This window comes from Vipera berus (assembly GCF_964194415.1).
Source record: "Vipera berus genome assembly, chromosome: 9".
In the NCBI taxonomy this organism is placed as follows: Eukaryota; Metazoa; Chordata; class Lepidosauria; order Squamata; family Viperidae; genus Vipera; species Vipera berus.
In genome coordinates this window covers 9,335,068-9,356,408 of record NC_138212.1, presented here as the reverse complement: position 1 = coordinate 9,356,408, position 21,341 = coordinate 9,335,068, and the positions used below count along the sequence as shown (strand labels likewise).

The 21,341-nt window shown below is 43.9% G+C and overlaps 2 protein-coding genes across 4 annotated transcripts in view; both read left to right on the top strand.

Annotated features, from left to right (window-relative positions):
• Positions 1–3,700: 3,700 nt before the first annotated feature.
• Positions 3,701–7,832, top strand: HTR1D (5-hydroxytryptamine receptor 1D). 3 transcript variants are annotated; one of them, XM_081334276.1, is made up of 3 exons: positions 3,701–4,037; positions 4,502–4,541; positions 5,163–7,832. In XM_081334276.1, exon 3 carries the CDS (start codon positions 5,282–5,284, stop codon positions 6,413–6,415), a length of 1,134 nt encoding a protein of 377 aa, XP_081190402.1. In that variant the 5' UTR covers positions 3,701–4,037; positions 4,502–4,541; positions 5,163–5,281; the 3' UTR covers positions 6,416–7,832. The 3 variants fall into 3 exon arrangements, with proteins under 3 accessions (XP_081190402.1, XP_081190401.1, XP_081190400.1); XM_081334275.1 differs by having other exon boundaries at positions 3,701–4,133; XM_081334274.1 differs by having other exon boundaries at positions 3,701–4,410.
• Positions 7,833–15,833: 8,001 nt separating this feature from the next.
• The window catches only part of LUZP1 (leucine zipper protein 1), a 60,230-nt gene continuing 54,722 nt past the window's right edge, over positions 15,834–21,341 (top strand). Inside the window, exon 1 of the mRNA XM_081334257.1 lies at positions 15,834–16,070. The gene's annotated coding sequence lies outside the window, so the exon portion shown is untranslated. The remainder of the gene's footprint in view (positions 16,071–21,341) is intronic.

The following is a 21,341-nucleotide window of genomic DNA, read 5'->3' as shown; positions in this document are numbered from 1 at the left end:
GGGCGCGGCCGCTTAAAGCTTTGCAGACCTCAGAAAGCCCCGGTGGGCTTTTCCCTCTTCCGACCGGAGTGGGAACTGCCACGTTCCCAGCAGCGCGCTAGCGGGAACGGGACTCGTTCGGGCGCTGGCTCCAGCCGCGTCTCCTCGGGCGCTGCTCTTCCCGGCTGGCCCGAGTTCCTCTGCAGCGCAGCCCGAGAGGAGGGCGAGGGGTGCGGCCCCCTCGGGGTCCCCAACGCTTCGTCTGGAGCTCCCCGGCTGCCTTCTCGAGCAGCCGCGGAAGGGTCTGACACGGGAGCCGGCCTTTCAAGATGCGGCAGGTAGCGCTGGACCGACCGCCTCCGACGGCTCCCCAACGCCGGGCGCTCTTCTCCACCGCTTCGGTAAGTTAGCGTTTGCGCGTCGGAGCAAAGCGGAGCAGTGCGAAGGAAGGCAGCGGTGGCCAAGACCCCCAAGCGCCGGGCCTTCCGACCTTTAAATGGGTGGGTGTGTGTGTGTGGTGGTGGGGGACGCTTGTTTTTTGTTTCCCCCCCCCCGGAATATAACTGCACAGCCGCCCGGTCAGTTCTGTGGCTCTTTTCCGTGCGTTCTGAAACCTCTCTTGGGCTCTTAACCCCTTTTGTGTGGTGGCTTGTAGAGGGGTCTCAAACACTCCCCTCTCTGTCTGTGTCTGTGTTACCAGTTGGCATTGATTTGATTTGATTTGATTTATTTGATTTATATACCGCCCTTCTCCCGAAGGACTCAGGGCGGTGTACAGGGCAATAAAATACCAAAAATACAATACAAAAATTAAAAACAGATTAAACAATTATGCCAAATATAATAAATTAGTTAATATCCATAATTAAAACCCAAAACCCATCACCCATCAGACCAGGCCAGCTTGTTCAAATAAATGAGTTTTTAGATCACGCCTGAAGGAGCGAAGGTCGGGAGCCACCCGGAGCTCCACCGGTAGACAATTCCAGAGGTCTGGCGCGCCCACAGAGAAGGCCCTCCCCCTGGGGGTCACCCGTCGACATTCTCTGACTGGTGGCACCCTGAGGAGGACCTCTCTGTGGGAGCGCACTGGGCGAAGGGAAGTTGACGCCAGCCGCAGGTGCTCCCTTAGGTACTCTGGACCCATACCATGTAGGGCTTTATAGGTCATCACCAGCACCTTGAATCTCACCCGGAGGGCAACTGGAAGCCAATGCAGCTCACGGAGCAGAGGTGTAACATGGGAGTATCGGGAGACCCTACTCAGTGCCAGCCTGATCTCTTGGCTCCTTCATCTGGTGAGCTGTCAGTGCCATTGAACTATGAAAATATCCGGAGAACTGGAACTGGCTGCAGGAAATTATTTTCCTTCTTTGGAATACGTGAGTGTGAAAAGATGACCATGGGCTGCAAACCTTATGCTAGGTGGGCTTAGCAGTAAGGACCCTGCCACTCCACTCATGCTTAATTTCCCTGTCAGCTGCTCATCAAATAAATCAGGAACCCTTGTTCACTCTTACTCAGGAATCTGAAACACCTTTTTGACATCAGGTAGTCCTTGACTTCTGATCACGACTGCGCCCAAAGTTTCCACTCCTAAGCGGGACAGTTGTTAAGTGAGTTTTGCTCCATTTTATGACCATTCTTGCCACAATTGTTAAGTGAATCACTGCAGCAGTTTGGTTAATAACACGGTTGTTAAGTGAATCTGGCTTCCCCATTGACTGTGCCTGTTAGAAGGTTGCAAAAGGGGATCACATGATCCCGCGACACTGCAACAGTCAGGAATACATGCCAGTTGCCAAGTGTCTGAATTTTGATCACATGCTGCAATGGGTTGTAAGTGTGAAAATCTGTCATATGTCGCTTTTTTCAGTGCCATTGTACCTTTAAGTGGTCACTAAATGAGTGGCTGTAAGCTGAGGACTATTTGCAACACGTTTTGTTAAGAGGCACAAGCTTGTGTGATCTGCAGTCAACGGGCACTCTGTGTGCCTGATGAAATGAACCTCAGTTCACAAAAATGTGTGTCCTTTTAGTAATATTGGCTGGTTGGAAATTGTGCTGTCAGACTGCTTTTGATTTTTGGCTTCTATGGACTAACATGGTTCTGATGTTGCTTTGAAGCTCGGCTTTCTCTTGGCTGACTGGTGCCCCCTGATGTTGATTTTCAGCCAAAGAGATACATTTTGGGGTTCAGGTGAGGAAGATATTATGGGATCGATAAAATAATTTGTCCTCTGAAGAATTTATTTATTTATTTATTTATTTTATTTTAATTCCATTTATATCCCGCCCTTCTCCGAAGACTCAGGGCGGCTTACAAGCTTAGCAGTAGCCTTCATTCTATGTATATGCCTGCTTATTAGGGCTTTCACACACACCCCAAGCGGCATTATTACAAAGTCAGCTTAATTGCCCCCAACAATCTGGGTCCTCATTTTACCTACCTCGGAAGGATGGAAGGCTGAGTCAACCTTGAGCCTGGTGGGATGCGAACCTGCACTAATTGCAGGCAGCTGGTGTTACTTAAGGAGGCATCAGCCCACTGCTCCACCAAGGCTCAGAATGAGGCCTTATTGTTAAATTCAGAGAGACCCCATAAGGAAGCATTTGGACAAAGGCTTATACAGCTCTGAGAGTGTGAGAAAGCAACTCAATGCTATCTTGATTTTGCTTCGAATCAGGTGGGACAGAAAGAGAGAGATTTCCAAAGTTTTATTATTCTATTTTATTACAACATAGAGGATTCCTGGAATCCTTGATGAGCCTGTTTCTTGACTTGGCCTATCTGAACGGGCTGACAGTAGCTGATTTGAAAAATAAAACAAACAAAAGTCCAATAACTGAGCAGTAAAACCCAGTTCAAATGCATCTGCTTTTCCGCAGTGATAAAGTCTGATGAGCTTGACTGCAGAATACATTCACGCAGTTTTTATTTCTTGTTCTTTTGGCAAAAATATAGAAACTTTATTGTGGCTTTCCTCCAGGTCTTCATTTATTTATGATGGTGAGTTTATAATCCTGGTATGTCTGTGCGGTTGTTCCCTCTGTGTGGTTTTCCCTCTAAAGTAGCTTGTTTCGATTGTCTGAGCCATTCCAGGTTGGCTAGCTGCTGCTCAACAGCAGATCTCTACTGAGGTGGACTCAGCATGTACAGATGGAAATCACTGTGACTAAATCTTGAAAGTGATGGCTTTTTAGACAAAATATGTTAAATTTATTTATTTATCCTTTTTTATTAATTCAGTTTATTGTCCGCCCATCTATCCAAGAAGCCCGGGTGATGAACAAAATGAAAACATAGCATTTCAAGTAGAAAAACCCAACTAAAATTGCATTGTGGCTCAATAAAACATTATTACTCATTCATCCATGCCAGAGCTTTGCTAACATCCGGAACCCAATGACTGGGGCAATATTTTTGTCATTTGGCTAAGAAATTCTATGTAAGGTCCACACTTAGAAGCCTTAATCTAGGACTGAGAAAATCCAGCCTTTCCATTAATAATAAACTATAACTCCCAGCAGCCATTGGCCCTATGGGGAAGGGATTCTGGGCACATAACTTCTTTTTTTAAAAAAGATATTTCTTTAAAAGTTGATCGGTAAAAATGGAGGTCTGTGTAGACTTTCCCACAGTCCTGAGTCAGTTACGCTAAATGTGAACAAAAATGAAAACATATTTCCACAGTTGGCAAAATATCTAGATGATGATTTCTCTTCTTGGATTTAGGTTCCATTGACTTAATTTGCTCCTTCATCGTGTTGCATAACTTGAGGCATGCCTAACTGGACTCTGAAAACCATAAAAACATTCTGAAGAATAGGCAAGGCATGGGAAAAACCATTTAATGAGTAGCCTTTAACCTTGAGAAAATTTGGAAAGCGCATTCTTTCTCCTTATATGTGTCTATAGATTGTAAAACTACTTGAGGCTGGAACTTTGAGCAGAATTACTCAGTTTAAAAGAAGGCATCAGATGACAAAATAAATTCTGTTGTAATGACAAAGAAGTCAAAGTTGCAAACCTTCGGCACAACACCCATAAAAAGGAAGTGAGCTTCAGTCCCATGACTTTCCGTCTTGACTTTTTGGAGGTCCCCATCAATGTTATATGAGGCCCTACAGTATCCTGTTTTGTGATTTGCAGAGTGAGTGGATAATCTCAGAACGGGTGGAGCCAAACATTTATATCTCCCTCCCCTTTTTACATTTGTATTTAAGTCAACCAGGTTTGAAGAGCAAAAATGATGCCTGGGTCATTTTATTCCCCCTATCTCCAAATTCCAGGCTCCATCTATTTTGGGGCTGTGGGCTCTTTGACAGAAACCCATCTGCAATCCTTGGGTTGACAGGAGTTTGTATCACCAGGGAGAGAGATATATTTAATTTTTGCACCTTTTTACCCTGGTACAGTTGATTGAAGAGGTAAGGACTGCCTGCAAGAAATTGGCCATTTTCTTGCTCTCCTTTACTGGGGCTTTGAAATATGTGTCTAATCTGTTGTGTTTTATTCCAGACGGTTTTTAGCCAGTGTCTGTCTGCAGCTCTAAGAACAGGTAAAATATATATTATTCTTGTTTTAATCTTTTGGTCACTTTCCTTAACTCATCTAGACTTCACAAGAAAATTGGATGCAGCTTGCACAATGCATAGAATCTTATTCTGACTTCAAAATAATGATTACAGAAATCCCATACAGTATAATACGATTAAGGACAAGATTATTTTTCAGAATATTTTTGTATCTCTAACAGTGTAAAAAGCCAAGCTGTCCTCTTTAGAAAATCCCATTCCTTGGGAATCCTGTATATTCAGATGGCTTCCCAGATTTTTTTAAAAAAATAATTTTTATTGAGAAGAATTACAGAATAAAAACATGCAAAGCAAAAAGAAAAGAAGAAGAAAAATGTTGACAAAAGTATAAAAAAGATTTTAAATTTAAAATCCATTTAACTCCATAACACAGAAGCTCTCAGCTAGCTTCTTGATGTTAGACTCTCAAGTAGTCCAGTTTGGGTCTTGCTTTGAAACAAACCTTGTTTCTCTGTGTTTATGGCTGTAAGTCCATAAACGTGGCTGAAAATTGTAGTCTTCTCTTTTTACTTGTGAATGCATCTTCTCTGAGTTCTTCAGACTCAGCTAATGCTTTTGTTGTGATTTTGATTTCTGTTTAACAGCCGCCTCTTCTCACCCCAGCCCTTAATGATTTTGCCCACAAAGCCTGTTTTTAACAAGAGTTGAGAGATGCAAAGATTTTAAAAGCAAAGGAGACAAAGAGAACCCAGCACAGCTGAGAATGAATGTGTACAATGGGTCTTCAGACTTGACTTTCCAAAGTGCAGCTAACAAATCTCTCAATGCCAGTGACATGATAAAGAACTGGGATGAAGGGACGTTGCTAGGCCTCAAGGTTTTGCTGGCAGCAGCTCTGATTCTGATCACGTTGGCCACCATACTCTTCAACACATTTGTCATCATCACAATTATCTTAACCAGAAAACTCCACACTCCTGCCAATTATCTCATTGGCTCCCTGGCTACCACAGACCTCCTGGTGTCCATTCTGGTCATGCCAATCAGCATTGTGTACACGGTCACTCACCGGTGGACCTTTGGCCAAGTGATGTGTGATATCTGGTTGTCCTCGGACATCACCTGCTGCACAGCCTCTATCCTGCATCTGTGTATCATCGCCTTGGACAGATATTGGGCCATCACGGATGCTCTTGAATACACCAAACGTCGGACGGCTGGCCGGGCTGCCATCATGATTGCTACAGTTTGGGTTCTCTCCATCTGCATCTCTATCCCTCCCCTTTTCTGGAGACAAGCCAAGGCTCATGAGGAGCTGGCCACTTGCACGGTCAACACAGATCAGATCTCCTACACCATCTATTCTACCTGTGGTGCCTTTTACATCCCAACTGTGTTGCTGGTCATCTTGTATGGCAGGATTTACGTCACTGCTCGATCCCGGATTCTTAAGCCACCATCTCTGTATGGGAAGCGTTTCACCACAGCCCAGCTGATCACAGGCTCTGCGAGTTCTTCTCTCTGCTCCATTACCTCTAATCTTCATGAGGGACCTTCCCATCCGCAGAGCTCACCAGTGGTTATCAATCACGTGAGGATCAAGTTAGCCGATTCTGCCCTTGAAAGAAAGCGGATTTTGGCTGCGCGAGAAAGGAAAGCTACAAAGACCTTGGGAATTATTCTGGGCGCGTTCATTTTTTGCTGGCTGCCATTCTTTGTGGTGTCCTTGTTCAACCCTATTTGCCAAGGAGCCTTTTGGCCTCTTCATATCCTGATGGACATTTTCACCTGGTTGGGTTATCTGAACTCCCTGATTAACCCCATTATATATACTATCTTTAATGAAGATTTCAAGCAGGCATTTCAGAAAATAATGCACTTTAAAAACTGCTTCTAGCCATCTTGATTTTGGACCCTAGTCATAGACTTTAACCTCTTACGCACAAAGGCTCTGGAAGTTCTCTGGGGTGGATTAGGAGATGTTGGTGATTTTTTTCGGTGCCAGGCACTAAAAATAATTAAATGAATCCATGAAATACCAGAGTTCTTGAGATTTTAGCAATTCAGTTCCTATGATTTTTGCATAAGAACACTGAAATCTCAATAGTATTTTGCCTTCTGGCCTAGGATCTTGCACATAAATGTTGAAATCTTGTGTGATTTAGTGCAGGGGTGTCCAATCATGGCAACTTTAAGATCTGTGGACTTCAACTCCCAGAAGCTGGAAACTGAAGTCTACAAGTCTTAAAGTTGCTAAGGTTGGACACCCCTGATTTAGTGAATTCCTGAGGTTTGGGCCATTTTATTTATTTAATGTATCTTGTTTGTGGCTGTTTTCACTTTGCTGTCCTGTGGATAGCTCTTAGAGGTATCACAGATATCATATGCTTGATGCTACTGGTTGGGGACTTTAATTACTACTTTGATCTCATTGGTTGCATTCAGACAATCATGAATCAGCTGAACTAGCTGACATGTTAATAAGCCCTTCTCTGTCTCCCCCTTTGCTCCTCCTTTCCAAGAACTGAGTACACAAACCAGAAACGTTCTTCCATGGACTGCAGTTTCTCACTTAATGGCTTTGGAACTAAATCAGGTTACAAAGTTGTGGTTTGAAGAAGGCCTAGTGTTCTGATTTCACCTAGAAGACTGTTTAGGTTTGGGGCTATTGACCTAAAGAATGATCATCCAAACTACAGTTTTATCAAGCATGATTATTCACTGTCTTATCTTGCTCTATGTGTTGTTGTTAATTTTTTCTGCATAACCGGGGCAGAGATGAAGATCTGAGATGAAAACATAACAAAAGGTAACAAAAAAGTTGATTTTTGTTTTTTTACTAGTCCCTCTCTCTCAGCCATACGACCTAGTCATTGGCAAGCCCCACTTCTGAAATCTTGCCAAGAAAACGTCTGAAACTTGTCCAGGCGGTTTCTAAGAGTCAACACTGACTCAGGCACCAAAACAACAACAAAGTAATAAAATACAGTTATTCCAGCCTTAGCCGTAGTAGCAATGGCAAATATGGGCTGTCCTCGGCTTACGATCATAATTAAGGCCAGAATTATGATTATAAATCAAGCTGGTTGTTAAGCAGGTCATCTTAATTTGGTTTTGCAACTTTTTTTCCAGCGATCTTTAAGTAAATCACTGTAGTTGTTAAGCAAACACCATGGACATTAAGTGAATACTTTGTCAAAAACAAATCCTCAACCTTTGCTTTCTTGTCTTGGCTGGTGTAACTACAAGGCAGATGTGCTTACATGTGTGTCTATTAAATTGTGTTTAACCCTGGATAAAGTGATAATGCATGCATTCTAGAGCAGATAATGTTTCTTCAGAGCATTGTCAATTCTCTGTATGGAAATACTTTGTTTTTTAAAAATGCAAAACTTTGTAACATGAATGGTCATGTTTGGAAATGATTTTTCTACCTTTTCACATGCTTGACCGAGCTGTCAAGGCCCTAGCAAAAGTAGGTATCGTGAAAAATTATTGCTGTTTTTTTGTCAGTCTTTATGCCTTCCCTAAGGGATGCGGTGGCTCAGTGGGTTAGAATGCTGAGTTTGTCGATCAGATGTTTGGCAGTTTGGCGGGTCGAATCCCGAGTGCTGCGTAACAGAGTGAGCGCCAGTTACTCGTCCCAGCTTCCGCCAACCTAGCAGTTCAAAAGCACGTAAAAATGCAAGTAGAAAATAGGGACTACTACGGTGGGAAGGTAACAGCGTTCCGTGCGCCTTTGGCGTCTAGTTATGCCGGCCACATGACCACGTAGACGTCCTTGGACAAGCGCTGGCTCTTTGGCTTTGAAACGGAGATGAGCACCGGCCCCTAGAGTTGGAAACGACTAGCACGCATGTACGGGGGAACCTTTACCTTTACCTTATGCCTTCCCTCCAATTCAATGATCCAACAGCAGAAATCCAAACAAAATATTATTTCTATGATTTGGTACATGCTGCAAGCCCTTCAGGGTGGACAAGTCAAGGAACAGGCATGGTAGGAATTTCAGGGATGCTGCTGAGAGCCAGTTAGGTGCAGAGATGAAGGGATTGGTCTAGAGACCCTGGATTCTAGTTTTGCCTTAGGCATAAAGCCAGCTGAATGACCTTGGGCCAGTCACTCTCTCTTAGCCCTAGGAAGGAGACATTGGCAAAAACGCTTCTCAAATCTTGTCCGGAAAACTGCAAGGAGTAGTCCAGGCAGTTGCCAGGAGTCGAAAACTAACTCAAAATCAGCCCCACACAAACACTTTATTATTGTAAAGGATAATAACAGAATCCTGAAAACCTCTCCCAGTTTCTCTCTGTCCCATCTGATACTAAACAAAACCAAGGTGGGGTCATTTTGAGTATCTTTCCCACACATTCTCTCTTTCTCAGGACTCTGTAATCTAGGGCTGTTCAACTTTGGCAACTTTAAGACCTTTGGTTCCTGCCATCAAAATGATGACGGCAGCACTGCAAGGTTGTGATACAAGCTACTTGTGTGTATGTGTGTAACAGAATGGATGCTGAAATGGTGCAGAGCACACACCACAATGCTGACTGTGCTCTGTTGTAGCTCTGTTTTAAAACCAATGACATATTAAACCCAGCGTTGATACTAGAGCCCAACTTCAAGCAGTCCTCATTTCGTGACCGCACAACGGGGACTGGCAACTCGGTCTTCAAGCAAAGTGGCTGCTAAGTGTGCTTGTCATCTTCCTTCAGCTTTCCTTTGCTTTACAGACTTGCAAAGGTCATAAATGTGAGGAACGGTACGCAAAGTTACTTTTTCATCATCGTTGTAACTGCAAACAGCCGCTCCATAAGGCAGTTGCTGAACGAGGACTTACTGTACAGCAGGGGTCTTCAAAATTTGGCTCTTTTATGACTTGTGGACTTCAACTCCCAGAATTCCTCAGCCAGCGTGCCTGGCTGAGGAATTCTGGGAGTTGAAATCCACAAGTCATAAAAGGGCCAAGTTTTGAAGACCCCTGCTGTACATCAACAAATCTTAACTGTCGGAAGGAAAAACATTTGATCCCTGACATAACCAAGACCCAGAAGATTTGAAATCAGCATTTCAGGATGAGGCAGTCAGCAGAGACAACTGTTTCCACTTAAGAAGTCTGGAAATGACCTTAACATGTCCAAAGGCAGAGGTGTGTGACTTATTTTGAGACAAGGGGCATGTTTGATCTCTAGATGACAGCACAGCAGATTTATACTTTCAGAAGCCAGAGTTGCCAGACCAAAGAAACAGTCAAGGTCAAGACAAAAAAAAGAACAATACATCTGGTTCTATTTGCATTAAATTTAATTACGATTGAACAAATTGGCCGGATCTGGCTCCCCCTGTTGGTGTGTCAGAGAAGGATTTTTTGCAAGTTCTGATTCGGCAGGAAGAAAAATTGACCATCTGTTTTATTGTAGAGTTAGTTTGCATATATATATATATATATATATATATATATATATATATATATATATATATATATATATATATATATATATATATATATATATATATGTGTGTGTGTGTGTGTGTGTGTGTGTGTGTGTGTGTGTGTGGAGAGAGAGAGAGAGAGAGAGAGAGAGAGAGAGAGATCATTTTCTGTTTGCATGCAGAGCAATCAAGTAAGACACACAGGAACTGTCTTATTATGAATTGGGTTTTGCACATTTGGAGCCGAAAGGAAAATAGTCATACTTCAATTCAATTTAAACCAGAAATGTTAATGAATGAAATAACTGTCTCTTACTAGGAGAGGGCGCTATTTGCATGCAATTTGTTGCACTGAGACTATTATTAGGAGATTGAAAAAGTCAGTTGGCTGCTATACTGAATGAGTTTTACTTACAAATATCCTTCTAATTCTAGATTCCGTCATACTCTGTTTTTCTGCGTATGTATCTACCACATTTTTTGCAGTTGATGTACCTCAAAGTGACAGAGGGCTCTGCTAATTTGAAATGAGATTGGGGGAACATGTTCCCTTCAGAAATTAGAAATCTTGGCTTTTCATAAACTTGGTTCTGCCCCTGTGGCTTGAGTGTGTGAAGGGTCCTCTCTCTTGGTTGTGCTAACAACCACTGATTAGGACAGCGTCCTTGGCTGCTGTGGGTGTTTTCATTTTTATATTTATGACAGAAAATTGCTTATTTTAAGATTGTTCGCCACCCAGAGTCATTTGTATGGGCAGCCATACAAATTGAATTAATAAATGAAAACAAATTTTAAAGCGATTTTGTTGGAACCGGTTTTTTCCCCTCCACCTTGAGGCTTGAGAATAAGATTTTCAGGACTTAGCACTTTCTGAATTGGCATGGGGGAGGGTGCTGATCAGTACAAAATCAGCTGGGAATTTCTATCCATTTCCTTCATGAGCTTAGAAAATCGTTGCTTGATGGAGTCTGGGTTATATTATACTGTGAATACTTAAGGGGAAATGAGCTATTAACTAAAAGGATGAGGCTGAATCTAAGAGCTCTTTAGGAATTAAATGGGTTATATATCAGGGTGGGAAGCATGCAAAGAACACATACCGTATGCTGAGTTAGCAAAGGAAGGAATAATGCATTGACAGCAAGCTTTGAAGCAGCTGCCACAAGATGGTTTAGGTTAGCTGGCTTTGAACCACAAAAGGGTGTGAATTTTTCTTATCTAACCCACTGAATAGATTTTTGCTCTGCCCTCTCTAGCATATTAAAACATGGGAACCAACAAAGGTTGGTTAGAAGAGTCACACTCAGATTTTATGAATGCCTCTTTTTTTTTAAAAAAAACAATTTCTGCTTCCTGCATACATTCCATTAGTTCAAGAATTTAAAGACCAACCATATGAGGTAGCTAAGCCAGCATATTGTAAATAAAATCTGCATTTTGAAATGTAAGATTGTGGGGGAGGAAATAAGCTATTATTCAGAAATCAATGAAGCCCCTGCAAAAAATACTAAGATATGTGTAGCATCTTTTTCCATGCAGGAATACTGTCATTGTGCTAACGTGCCACAAATCTCACAAACTTCCTGCCCTTTTCTATGTTGGGTCCTGAGTACATGTAATTTATGATTTGATCAAGGAAAGAAGGAAGGGGGAATAAAAGGAAAAAAAAACCAATGTTTATAGGCCTTAAACAATTAAACATTGGGGCAATGAGGGAGATTAAAAAAAATCTCCAAGATTGGAGAAGTTGATTTAAATTAATGTATTATTCTTTTTTTTTTTTGCTTTAAAATAAAGCTGTGTCTATTTAATTTCAGGGTGCAAAAAGCACATGGCAGGGCAGAAGTATTCTACCTTGACAACTTTAAGACTTGTGGAGTTGAAGTCCACAGATCTTAAAGTTGCCAAAGTTGAACAGCCCTGCTTTAAGTCTTCCTGAAGCTTAGCAGCTTTCTTTTCGTGCTAACAGTTGTAGAAGCAAAAAGCCAGATTCCTGCTGACCTGGTGGTTTTTATCTCTGATTTTTCACCTCCTTCCTTCTCTATTAGTCAGTTAGCATGATAAAAGTCGAATCAATGCTCAAGTTACATTAAACTTTGTTAGTGAAATAATTATCCTAAGGTTATCCTAAGATTGCTGCTCTTTCTCACACACGGATCAGAGTAATCTGATTGCACCAGCATCTAATCCTTGATGAGAGGAAATGTGTTTACTAGGTTATGCACAGGATGCTTTGAATTAATCTGTGAGATGATTGTACCACAAGTCAGATTTCTAAGTGAGCAGTTCTTCGTGTTCTCTGAGCTTGCTTGTTTTCTTGCAGATGTTTCATTACCTAAACTAGGTAACATCAGTGCTGATGTTACTTAGGGTAATGAAACAGCTGCATGAAAACAACCAAGCTCAGAGAGCACCAAGGACCCCTCATTTGAACCCTGAGCTACAAATATCCCTCTTCAGATTTCTAATTCTTTTTCCCTTGCTCTTAGATCAGTATTGCGCTTATTAGAACGATTCTTTTCCCATATGTGGTATAACATGATGTGTTTAACAGACCAGTGTCGGACATGGGAATTGTACATCAACCCAACCTTGTCTAAAAGGACAAGTTCTCACATCTGGACAGTTAACTGCCAGATTAAGGATGTCATTGCCTTGCAAACTTTGAAGTCTGCAGACTTACATAGGTGACATTTTGGAAGCATTAATGAGGCTGGGCCACTACCCACGCATGGATACCCACCAAGGAAACTGTGTAGCAGCTATATTAAGCCTTCAAGAGAAGGCTTTGAGGAAGGGCACATTGCTGGCATTACATTTTGTAAAATGCCCCTTTTGCATGCATCACACACTACTTGTGCATGATAGGGCTGAAACCCCCCTAGGACAGGTGTGCACAAGCTTTTGGCGTTGGGTGACAGGTGTGAAGAATCAGGACCACACATTAAATACTACAGTAGTGACCAAAATTGTGGAAACCTTTTGGGAAAAGTGTATTTTTGAGGTTTGATGGCTAATAACACCACTCTTTTTTTTTGAAGTAGTACCATAAAATTATATATCAATGGAAAGATAATTTAATCAAGAATGTAATGCAACATTGTTGTTGTTGTTAGCTGCGAAGTCGTGTCCGACCCATCGCAACATAGTTTGTTCAATTATCTGTACTGTATTCTATGAAAAGTTATAGCCAAATAACCAGAAAAAGGAAGCTTAGGTTGATATCAAGTAGCTTTCCTTCATCTGATTGTAGCCAATGAGCAAGAGTGTTTAGAGAGCCAATCAGGTGTCAACTTGTTTTGGCAATGAGCCAATCAGATCACAGTAGGATTCAGTTAGTGATGTCATGTATTGAAGCTGAGAGGAGGACATTTGTCAGGGTGTTATGTGATCGCTATCAAAGTTGGTTGGGTTTTTTGTGTTCTTTCATCTAGTGAGCTTGTAAAATGTAATAAAATTAAAATAATGGTGCAAAGAGTTGACTGGTTGCCCAGAAAGCGATGTAAAATAGTATTATTAGGTGAACAAGGCTACAGTTACAAAGAAATTAGAAGAAAAAATGGCGGAAACATTTCTACTGTACACTTTTCCCAAAAGATTTCCACAATTTTGGCCACTACTGTAGTTAAGCTGATTTATTGCTCACGTCTGTACACTAGAATCTAGCTAACTAATGGTCAGCACTACATTGGCACTAGATAAGAGGTAATGGAATTTAAAAAGGGTTGAACTTAAAGACTGCTTGAAAGGGCTCCAGACTGATTCCTCTCTTGACTTTGCCCCCAGGATCTGCCTCTCCTTCTTGTACACCAGGAACCCCACTGGGGTGGGTAAGAAGTGCAGTTGGTAAAGTGAAGATGCTCCATGGTTAGTGCCAATAAGATTAAAAGCAAGACAACCTAACACAATTGGTACAACACATGGAGAAAAGTTAGTCACAGAGTCAATAACAGCCACGGGAAAAATGATGCATTTTCGCTTTTCAATCTTCACTGGCATTGCTCATAGACTAATGTTTGTTATCGAATTATCTTTACTTTTTTCAACCAACCGAAAAAACAACAACCCTTTCTTAGATTCTGATCATCAGTTATTCCTGCCTATTTGGGATTAATCAGCATACATCTGAAACTATCTTCTAACTCCTTTTCTGTACTGGCAGAATAACCAACTTGTACAATGGCATGCCTCCTTGTGATCTCTTAAGAAAAGTAAATATCCATAAGGAAGAAATGTCCAATTATATCTATTGTATTAAGTAGGCTCAGCATTTCAAAAGTTGAATTTATGCTTTGAAGGTCCTGACTTTTTAAAATATGTGCTAAGTATCACCCTGAGAATTTAAATAAAGGATTACAAAACAATTATACCTGGGGACTCTGCACATGTTGAAAGATACTCCTATTTAACAACAAACTATTTTATTTTCTAGTCAATGTCCCTAATAAACAGTGACCCTATGGGGCAGTAAAGGAAAACACTGACATTGACCAAATGTTACAATTATATACCAACCCATGACTTTCTTGCAATAAAAATATTCAATTTCTATAGCTGCCTACCTCGATCAATGACTTTGGGCAGCTTGCAATTCAAAAAAATGCATTACAGTTAAAAATACTGAAAAGATTAAAACAATAAAAACACATAAAAACATCCAGATTAAATATACGTTGGAATAAGATATTTGGCCAATTAGCAATACAGCCAGGAAACAGGGCCCTTAACACATTATGTTACCTTTCTATATAATTGTCTAAATAATGCTCTGCCTTTGTTACTTTTGTTCTATAACTGTCTTTCACATAGTCTAAATAACTAAATAACTCTACTTCGCCTACTTGAGGCAATTGGTTTCTAAACAGTAAGCTTACACACCTGAGCAATACAATTCTTGTTGTTTTAACCCCTTTCCCTGGGCCTCTGGAAGTGAATATTTTAAGATTACTACATCAGATTTGTCTGCTCTGACTGATGTTGTCTCTCCTGATGATCAGCAGCCTTCCAGATCTGTAGGTGTTTTCTTTGCTGTAAATCACTCTTCACTCCTTGCTCAAGAGTGTTAGTGGGGCCTTTCATGTGTTGCCCAATACAGAGGAAAGGCATAATAAAATAACGAATCATAAACATATCTACCGGCAATTTTCATGTATGTCAGTTTATAAACATTAATACCATTGAAACCAGGGGTAAATCAGCTCACCTTTGACCCAACCCCACTTTTTGCTCTCTCTGACCACACGGGCTGAAAATTAGGGCACTTTTTCACCCCGTAGTAAGACAGGAAGTTCCCCAAATCCGCAGTCTAAGCCTTACGCCAGCAGGAATCAGCCAGCAACAGCAGCAGTAACGTTAAGCCAACCAGGTTCGCTCAGTGGCCGGATTTATATATTGAATTTAAGCCCGGGGGGGGGAACCAAGCGACCCAGCGTTCACACGTCTAGGATGCCCACCCAACTATGCCGCGCTGCGGCTTCTGGAGGCCGGCTGGGCGGCGCGGCTTGAGCAAGGGCGGCGTTTCCAGCAGAGGCCGAGCCACCAGCACCCTCTCTCCGCGGCTGCGGCTCAGCCAAACTCCGGTGGCCCATCCCGGCCTAAGCGTGCGCGGCTCCGGGGTCCGCGGCGGCCCGCTCCCCGCAGGATCCCCTCCGGCGCCCGTCGAGAGCCGCCTGCGCGCCGCTCCCCGGAAGGCCGGCCGAGAGTCCGGCCGGGGCTCCCGCCTCCTTTGGCGGGCGGAAGGCGTCTCGGGGGCTCGCGTCCAGGGAGCGAGGCGTCGCGGCCGTTGCCTCCGCCTCCTGACGTCAGGCCCGCCCGCAGGGGCTCCGGCTCTCTCGGCTCGGCTCCTCGCCGCCTCTCATTGTCAGCAGGAGAAGCCCAACTCGCCAGCCAGCCAGCCAGCCAGCCAGTCCGCGGGGCCGGATCTGCAGCTCTGAGCGGGCCGCCGCGGAGTGGGCGCCCCCCGGCAGCCGGGGCGGGCGGCTCCTGCCGGGCCTTTTGCGAGCAAAGCGGGGAAAGGCGGAGAAGACGAAGGCGAAGAAAGTCTGGGGCGCCCTGGGCTCTTGCGCGCCGCGCCGAAGGGAAAGTAGTGGCGGCGGCGGCGGCAGCGCCGGGGAGGAGGACCGGTAAGGCGTGGGCTGGGGGCCGGCGTGGGCATCAGGTGGGCTGGGGGAGCGGCGGCGAGGGGCTGCCTCCTCCTCCTCCTCCTCCTCCTCCTGGCCGATCCGAGCTTCCGAAGGCTGCCAAAGCCGTGCTGGGCTGGGAAGGAATTCAAGGCATCCGCTTTGTTCAGCCTGCCAGTGTGCGGACAACCCCGGAGCAAAACCAGCAAAAGTCGGGGGGGGGGGGTCCCCGCACACTTCCCGGCTGGCAGCGGCTTCGGAGGCGAAGGAAAGGAGGAAGGCGGGAGCTCGGCAGAGAGGCTGCCGGCCCCGCGCTTGCAACTTCCCGAAGCCGTCCCAAGTTTTCTTCCCGCTCGGACGCGGCGCGGCCAGGCCCTTTCCTGCCGAGGAGACGTGGAAGGGATAGCGGCGGCGGCGGGGGGGGCGGGCTGCCTTCCCCGGGACGGTGCCCCCTGGGAAGGCAGCAGTGCTGCAGGAGGGGCGCTCCCTCCAAGAGAGGGGCGAGCGCGGCCCTTTTGCAGCCTGATCCTGAGTAGGCTTGCCCGGGAAGCGGGACTGGAAAAGGAAAGGCTGCGGCGTTTCCGAAGCGCCTTGGCGTCCAAGTCAGGCCCCTCCGTGTCGGGAGATCGGACTGGAGATTGCGGCTAGCCAGCCAGTCCAAGGTCATCTCAGGAATTGCGGGGAGGGGGGGGGTCCAGAAGTGTCGGCGGGACCACCGTACGGTTTACCTGGGGGGGGAGGGAGGGAGGGGAGGGGGCTTCCGCGAACTGGATGGGGTTTTCTTTGGCAGGCTGGCTGGGTGTGCTGGGGCTGTTTCCCCGCAGTGGTGGAGGAGCGTGATCCCATTGCAGTTGAAAGGGTACTCCTTTTTTCTCCAGAACTGCGCCTTGGAGAGGCTTTTGCGACACCCGAATATTTATTTATTTTTAAAATGCAAATCCTGCCCTGATTTCCTGGGGAGAAAGTATTGCTTGTAAATGTATTTCACGGGACTGTTACAACGTTCCTGCCGGGAGAAAGTGGTAAATTATGAGGTGGTGTGCTGGTTGCTCCTGATTTTTTCTCTCCCCCCCCTTCCTAACAGCAGTTCCTTTGGAAAACAGGGACAGGTGGAAATTCAACTGATGTAGTGTCTGTGTCTTGCAGAAAGGGCATCGATTGAATGTCTGCCTCTTAAGCTGACTTTTATTGAGTGTTTAAAAAAAGCAGGAGGCCTTCCAAGCTGCATCTTAAAATTGGGAATAAATATGGATGCAGTTTGGATGAGCGTGATCGACTGAAGATTTCTTAGCTTCCAGTTCGATATTTGGAACTACAATTCAGGCTGCCTGGACTATTAAATGAGTTCATCTTCATTGCTGAGTATGGTTTACTGTCTGACAGCTTTTTTTTTCTTTAAATGTGGCTTCTCTTTCTGCAGTATTCGGGTGCAGCATTTTATTATCTTTCAAGCCTTTTTATGAGCAGCACCTAGCTAGCACATGGCTTTTTTCTTCATGGCAGCCTCTCTTGAGGCAGCAGGCTGAAACGCCCACCTCCTTACAGTGCTAGATCATGGCTATATCCTGACTTTGCTCCCTTCTAACATGGAGCTGTTAACCATGGTTTTAAAGACACAGAGTTTGTGTTCATTCGGTGTGCAAAGCTAGAAACAGGCAAATTTCACATTGTATTGCAAACTTTGCTTGTATCATGTCAAAGGCTTCATAGTCAAGCAGTTCTTAAACCCAAGATTCATGGGTTTTAGCTGCAGTGAGTGTTAAATCCTTGGCTCTTTCCCAGGACATTGGTGGGAATGTAGTTCACTGAAGCTGTAGGTGGCCCTCCCTTCCTGCAGATTTTTCAGAGAGGACAGGTGGAAGCAGTCACTATTACAACATCTCCATATCTCTCCATTTTTCTCTCTCTCTCTGTCTTTCTCTGTCTTTCTCTGTCTCTTTCTCTTTCTTTCTCTCTATACTTATTAGTATAGAAAAACTCTGCTTGGGCAGGAAGTTGGACTAGATCTCCAAGATCCCTTCCAACCTGATAATTCTGTGACTAATATGGACAAGGTTAATAAGAGCCAGTGTAGTGTACAGGTAGTCCTTGACTTACAACCATTTGTTTAATGACCGTTTGAAGTTACTGCACTGAAAAAAGTGACATATGACTGTTTTTTACACTAAAGACCGTTGCATCATTCCCATGGTCATGTGATCAAAATTCGGATGCTTGGCAGCTGGCATGTACTTATGTCCCAGGGTCATGTGATCACCTTTTGTGACCTCCTGACAAGCAAGGTCAATGCGGAAGCCAGATTCACTTAACAACCGTGTTACTAGCTTAACAAATGCAGTGATTTACTTAACTGTGGCAAGGAAGGTTGTAAAATGGGGAAAATCTCACTTAACAGCTGTCTTGCTTAGCAACAGATTTTGGGTTCAATTTGTGGTCATAAGTCAAGGACTGCCTGTATTGAATCAGATGTTCAAGTAGGAGCAGAGATTGGAGTTCTAGTTCCCCCTCAGCCACAGAATCTGTCTGAGGGACCTACGCCAATCATTCATTCATTCATTCAGCTCAACCTACTTCACAAGGTTGTTGTTGTGGAGAAAATAGATGGTAGCACAGTATAATATAATTCACTTTGAAAAAGCCATATATTGAATAAAGCGTTGGCCTAAGACCAAAGTAAGAGGCAGATTCAAGTCTACCCTCAGCCATGGAAGCTGAATGGCAGACTTTGAACAAGTCCCTTACTCTCTCAGCCCTACCTGTAGTTATTGGGAAAATTGGAGAAAAAAGATGTCCAGCTTGAATTTCTGGAGAAAAGGGGGGATGGGAATGTTACCTTCCATCAAATAAATACAGGTAGTTCTTGACGTAGGACCACAGTTGAGCCCAAAATTTCTGTTAAGTGAGACATTTGTTAAAGTGAATTTTGCCTTATTTCTTGCCACAGTTGTTAAGTCAATCACTGCAGTTGATAAGTTAGTTAACCTGGTTGTTAAATGAATCTGGTTTCCCCCATTGACTTTGCTCGTCAGAAGGTCGCAATAGGTGAGCACATGTCCTTGGGACACATCAACGGTCATAAATATGAACCAGGTGCCAAGCATCTGAATTTTGATCCCGTGATCATGGGGATGTGCAAAGGTCCTAAGTGAAAAAAACGGTCGTAAGCCACATTTTTCAGTGCCGCTGCAACTTTGACCAGCCACTAAACTAACTGTCATACGTCAAGGACTACCTGTAAGAAAAACAATATGGAGTGAGTGGAGACTGATGTAAGGCAGGGGTCTTCAAACTTGGCCCTTTTATGACTTGTGGACTTCAACTCCCAGAATTCCTCAGCCAGCCATGCTGGCTGAGGAATTCTGGGAGTTGAAGTCCACAAGTCATAAAAGGGCCAAGTTTGAAGACTCCTGATGTAAGGGGATGGGAAAAGTATTTGCTGCCTTTTACATGTTGGCATAACAGGAGAAAACATGTCTGTCTCAGTGTCGGTTTGCTTCTTCTTTGGTTAATTAAAACAGTGGTGTAAATCTTTAGGCTGCCCGTGTGTCGTGTGTCGTGAGGGGAATCCACCTACGTGCAGGTGGAGCGGGGAATTTTTAAACCCCATAACAAGCTGAGAATTCCTTGTCGTCCAAAAGACTATATATTACTCAGCCAGCCTCCCCCTCACCCCCCCTGGGTAGAAATACTTTTGCTCAATTTACTCTGAGGAATTTTTCAAGCATTTTTCCCTCCTTCCTCTCTCCCCCCCCCTTCTCCCTAAAGTGAAACCATCCTTGTGCTGAAAGGCAGGGCTTGGTGTGAATCTCTGCTTGTTTATTGCCTTGTAAGTCCATTTTTGTCCATTCGGAGCTGACAAGAGGGTGAGTCTGTTTGTTTTTTTTTGTGGGAGGGAGGGGGGAGTGGAGGGAGCCAGGCCCGTTAGGTTTCTGAGGAAACATGGCATTTGTTTTCACTAAAGATCTCTGGAATTTAGCACTTTTTGGCCGTGGCCCTCCTATTGTCTGGAAGAAAACCTAGGGAAGGCTTTCGGCTTTCCGTCATGATTAATTGTGTTTGCTTGTGCCACAGTGTGAAAGCCCTGTGTGTGTGGGATAGCAAGGGTGCCTTTCCCTAGAAAAATGTAACACTTCTGTTGGTGGACTCCTGGTTCAGTTTGGAAGACACAGGTAGTCCTCAACTTAAAATCACAATGGAGACCAAAATTTTCGTTGTTAAGCAAGGTGGTTGTTAAGTGACTCACACCCAATTTAATAATCCTTTTTTTTTTGGCCATGGTTGTTAAGAGGATCACTGCAATTGTTGAATAAATCATGTGGTCTTTAAGCAAATCTAGCTTTCCTTATTGACTTGGCTCAAAAACAGTAGTTGTGAGAGGCACCTTAGAGTCCTAGTGGACGAAAACTTGACTATGAGCCAGCAGTGTGCAGCAGCAGCCAAAAAAGCTAACACAATCCTTGGCTGTATAATAAACAGAGGCATAGAATCAAAATCACATGAGGTATTAGTACTGCTTTATAAAGCCTTACCAAGGCCACACCTGAAATACTGCGTCCAGTTTTGGTCGCCACATTACAAAAAAAAGATGTTGAGACTTTGGAAAAATTGCAGAGAAGAGCAACTAAGATGATTAAAGGCCTGGAGACTAAAACGTATGAAGAAGGGTTGCAGGATTTGGGTTTGGCTAGTCTAGAGCAAAGAAGGACTGGGGTGACAGGATTGCAGTACAGTATCCCAGTATTTGAGAGGTTGCCACAAAGAGCAGGGGGTCAACTTATTTACCAAAGCACCTGTAGGCAGGACAAGAAACAATGGATGGAAACTAATCAAGGAGAGAAGCAACTTGTAACTAAGGGGTAACTTCTTAACAGTGAGGACAGAAGTTGCCGTCGGAAGTTGTGGGTGCTTCATTACTGGAGGTTTTTAAGAAGAGACTGGATAGCCACTTGTCTGGAATGGTATAGGGTCTCCTGCTTGAACTGGGGGTTGATTAGATGACCCCCCCCCCAGGTCCCTTCTCCCTCTATTCTGATTGACTTTGAATGTGGGAAGGTCACAAATGGTGATCACGTGACCTCAGGACCCTGCAACCGTTGTAAATACAAGCCAGATGCCAAGCAGCCGACTTTTCAGACTGCATTGTTTGTTAAGTGAGAGGATTGTTTCTAAGTTTTTCAGTGCCATTGTAACTTTGAACGGTCACTGAATGACCAGTTGTAAGTTGAGGACTACCTGTACTATAATTCCTTGCAACTTTTTTTTTTAAAAAAATAT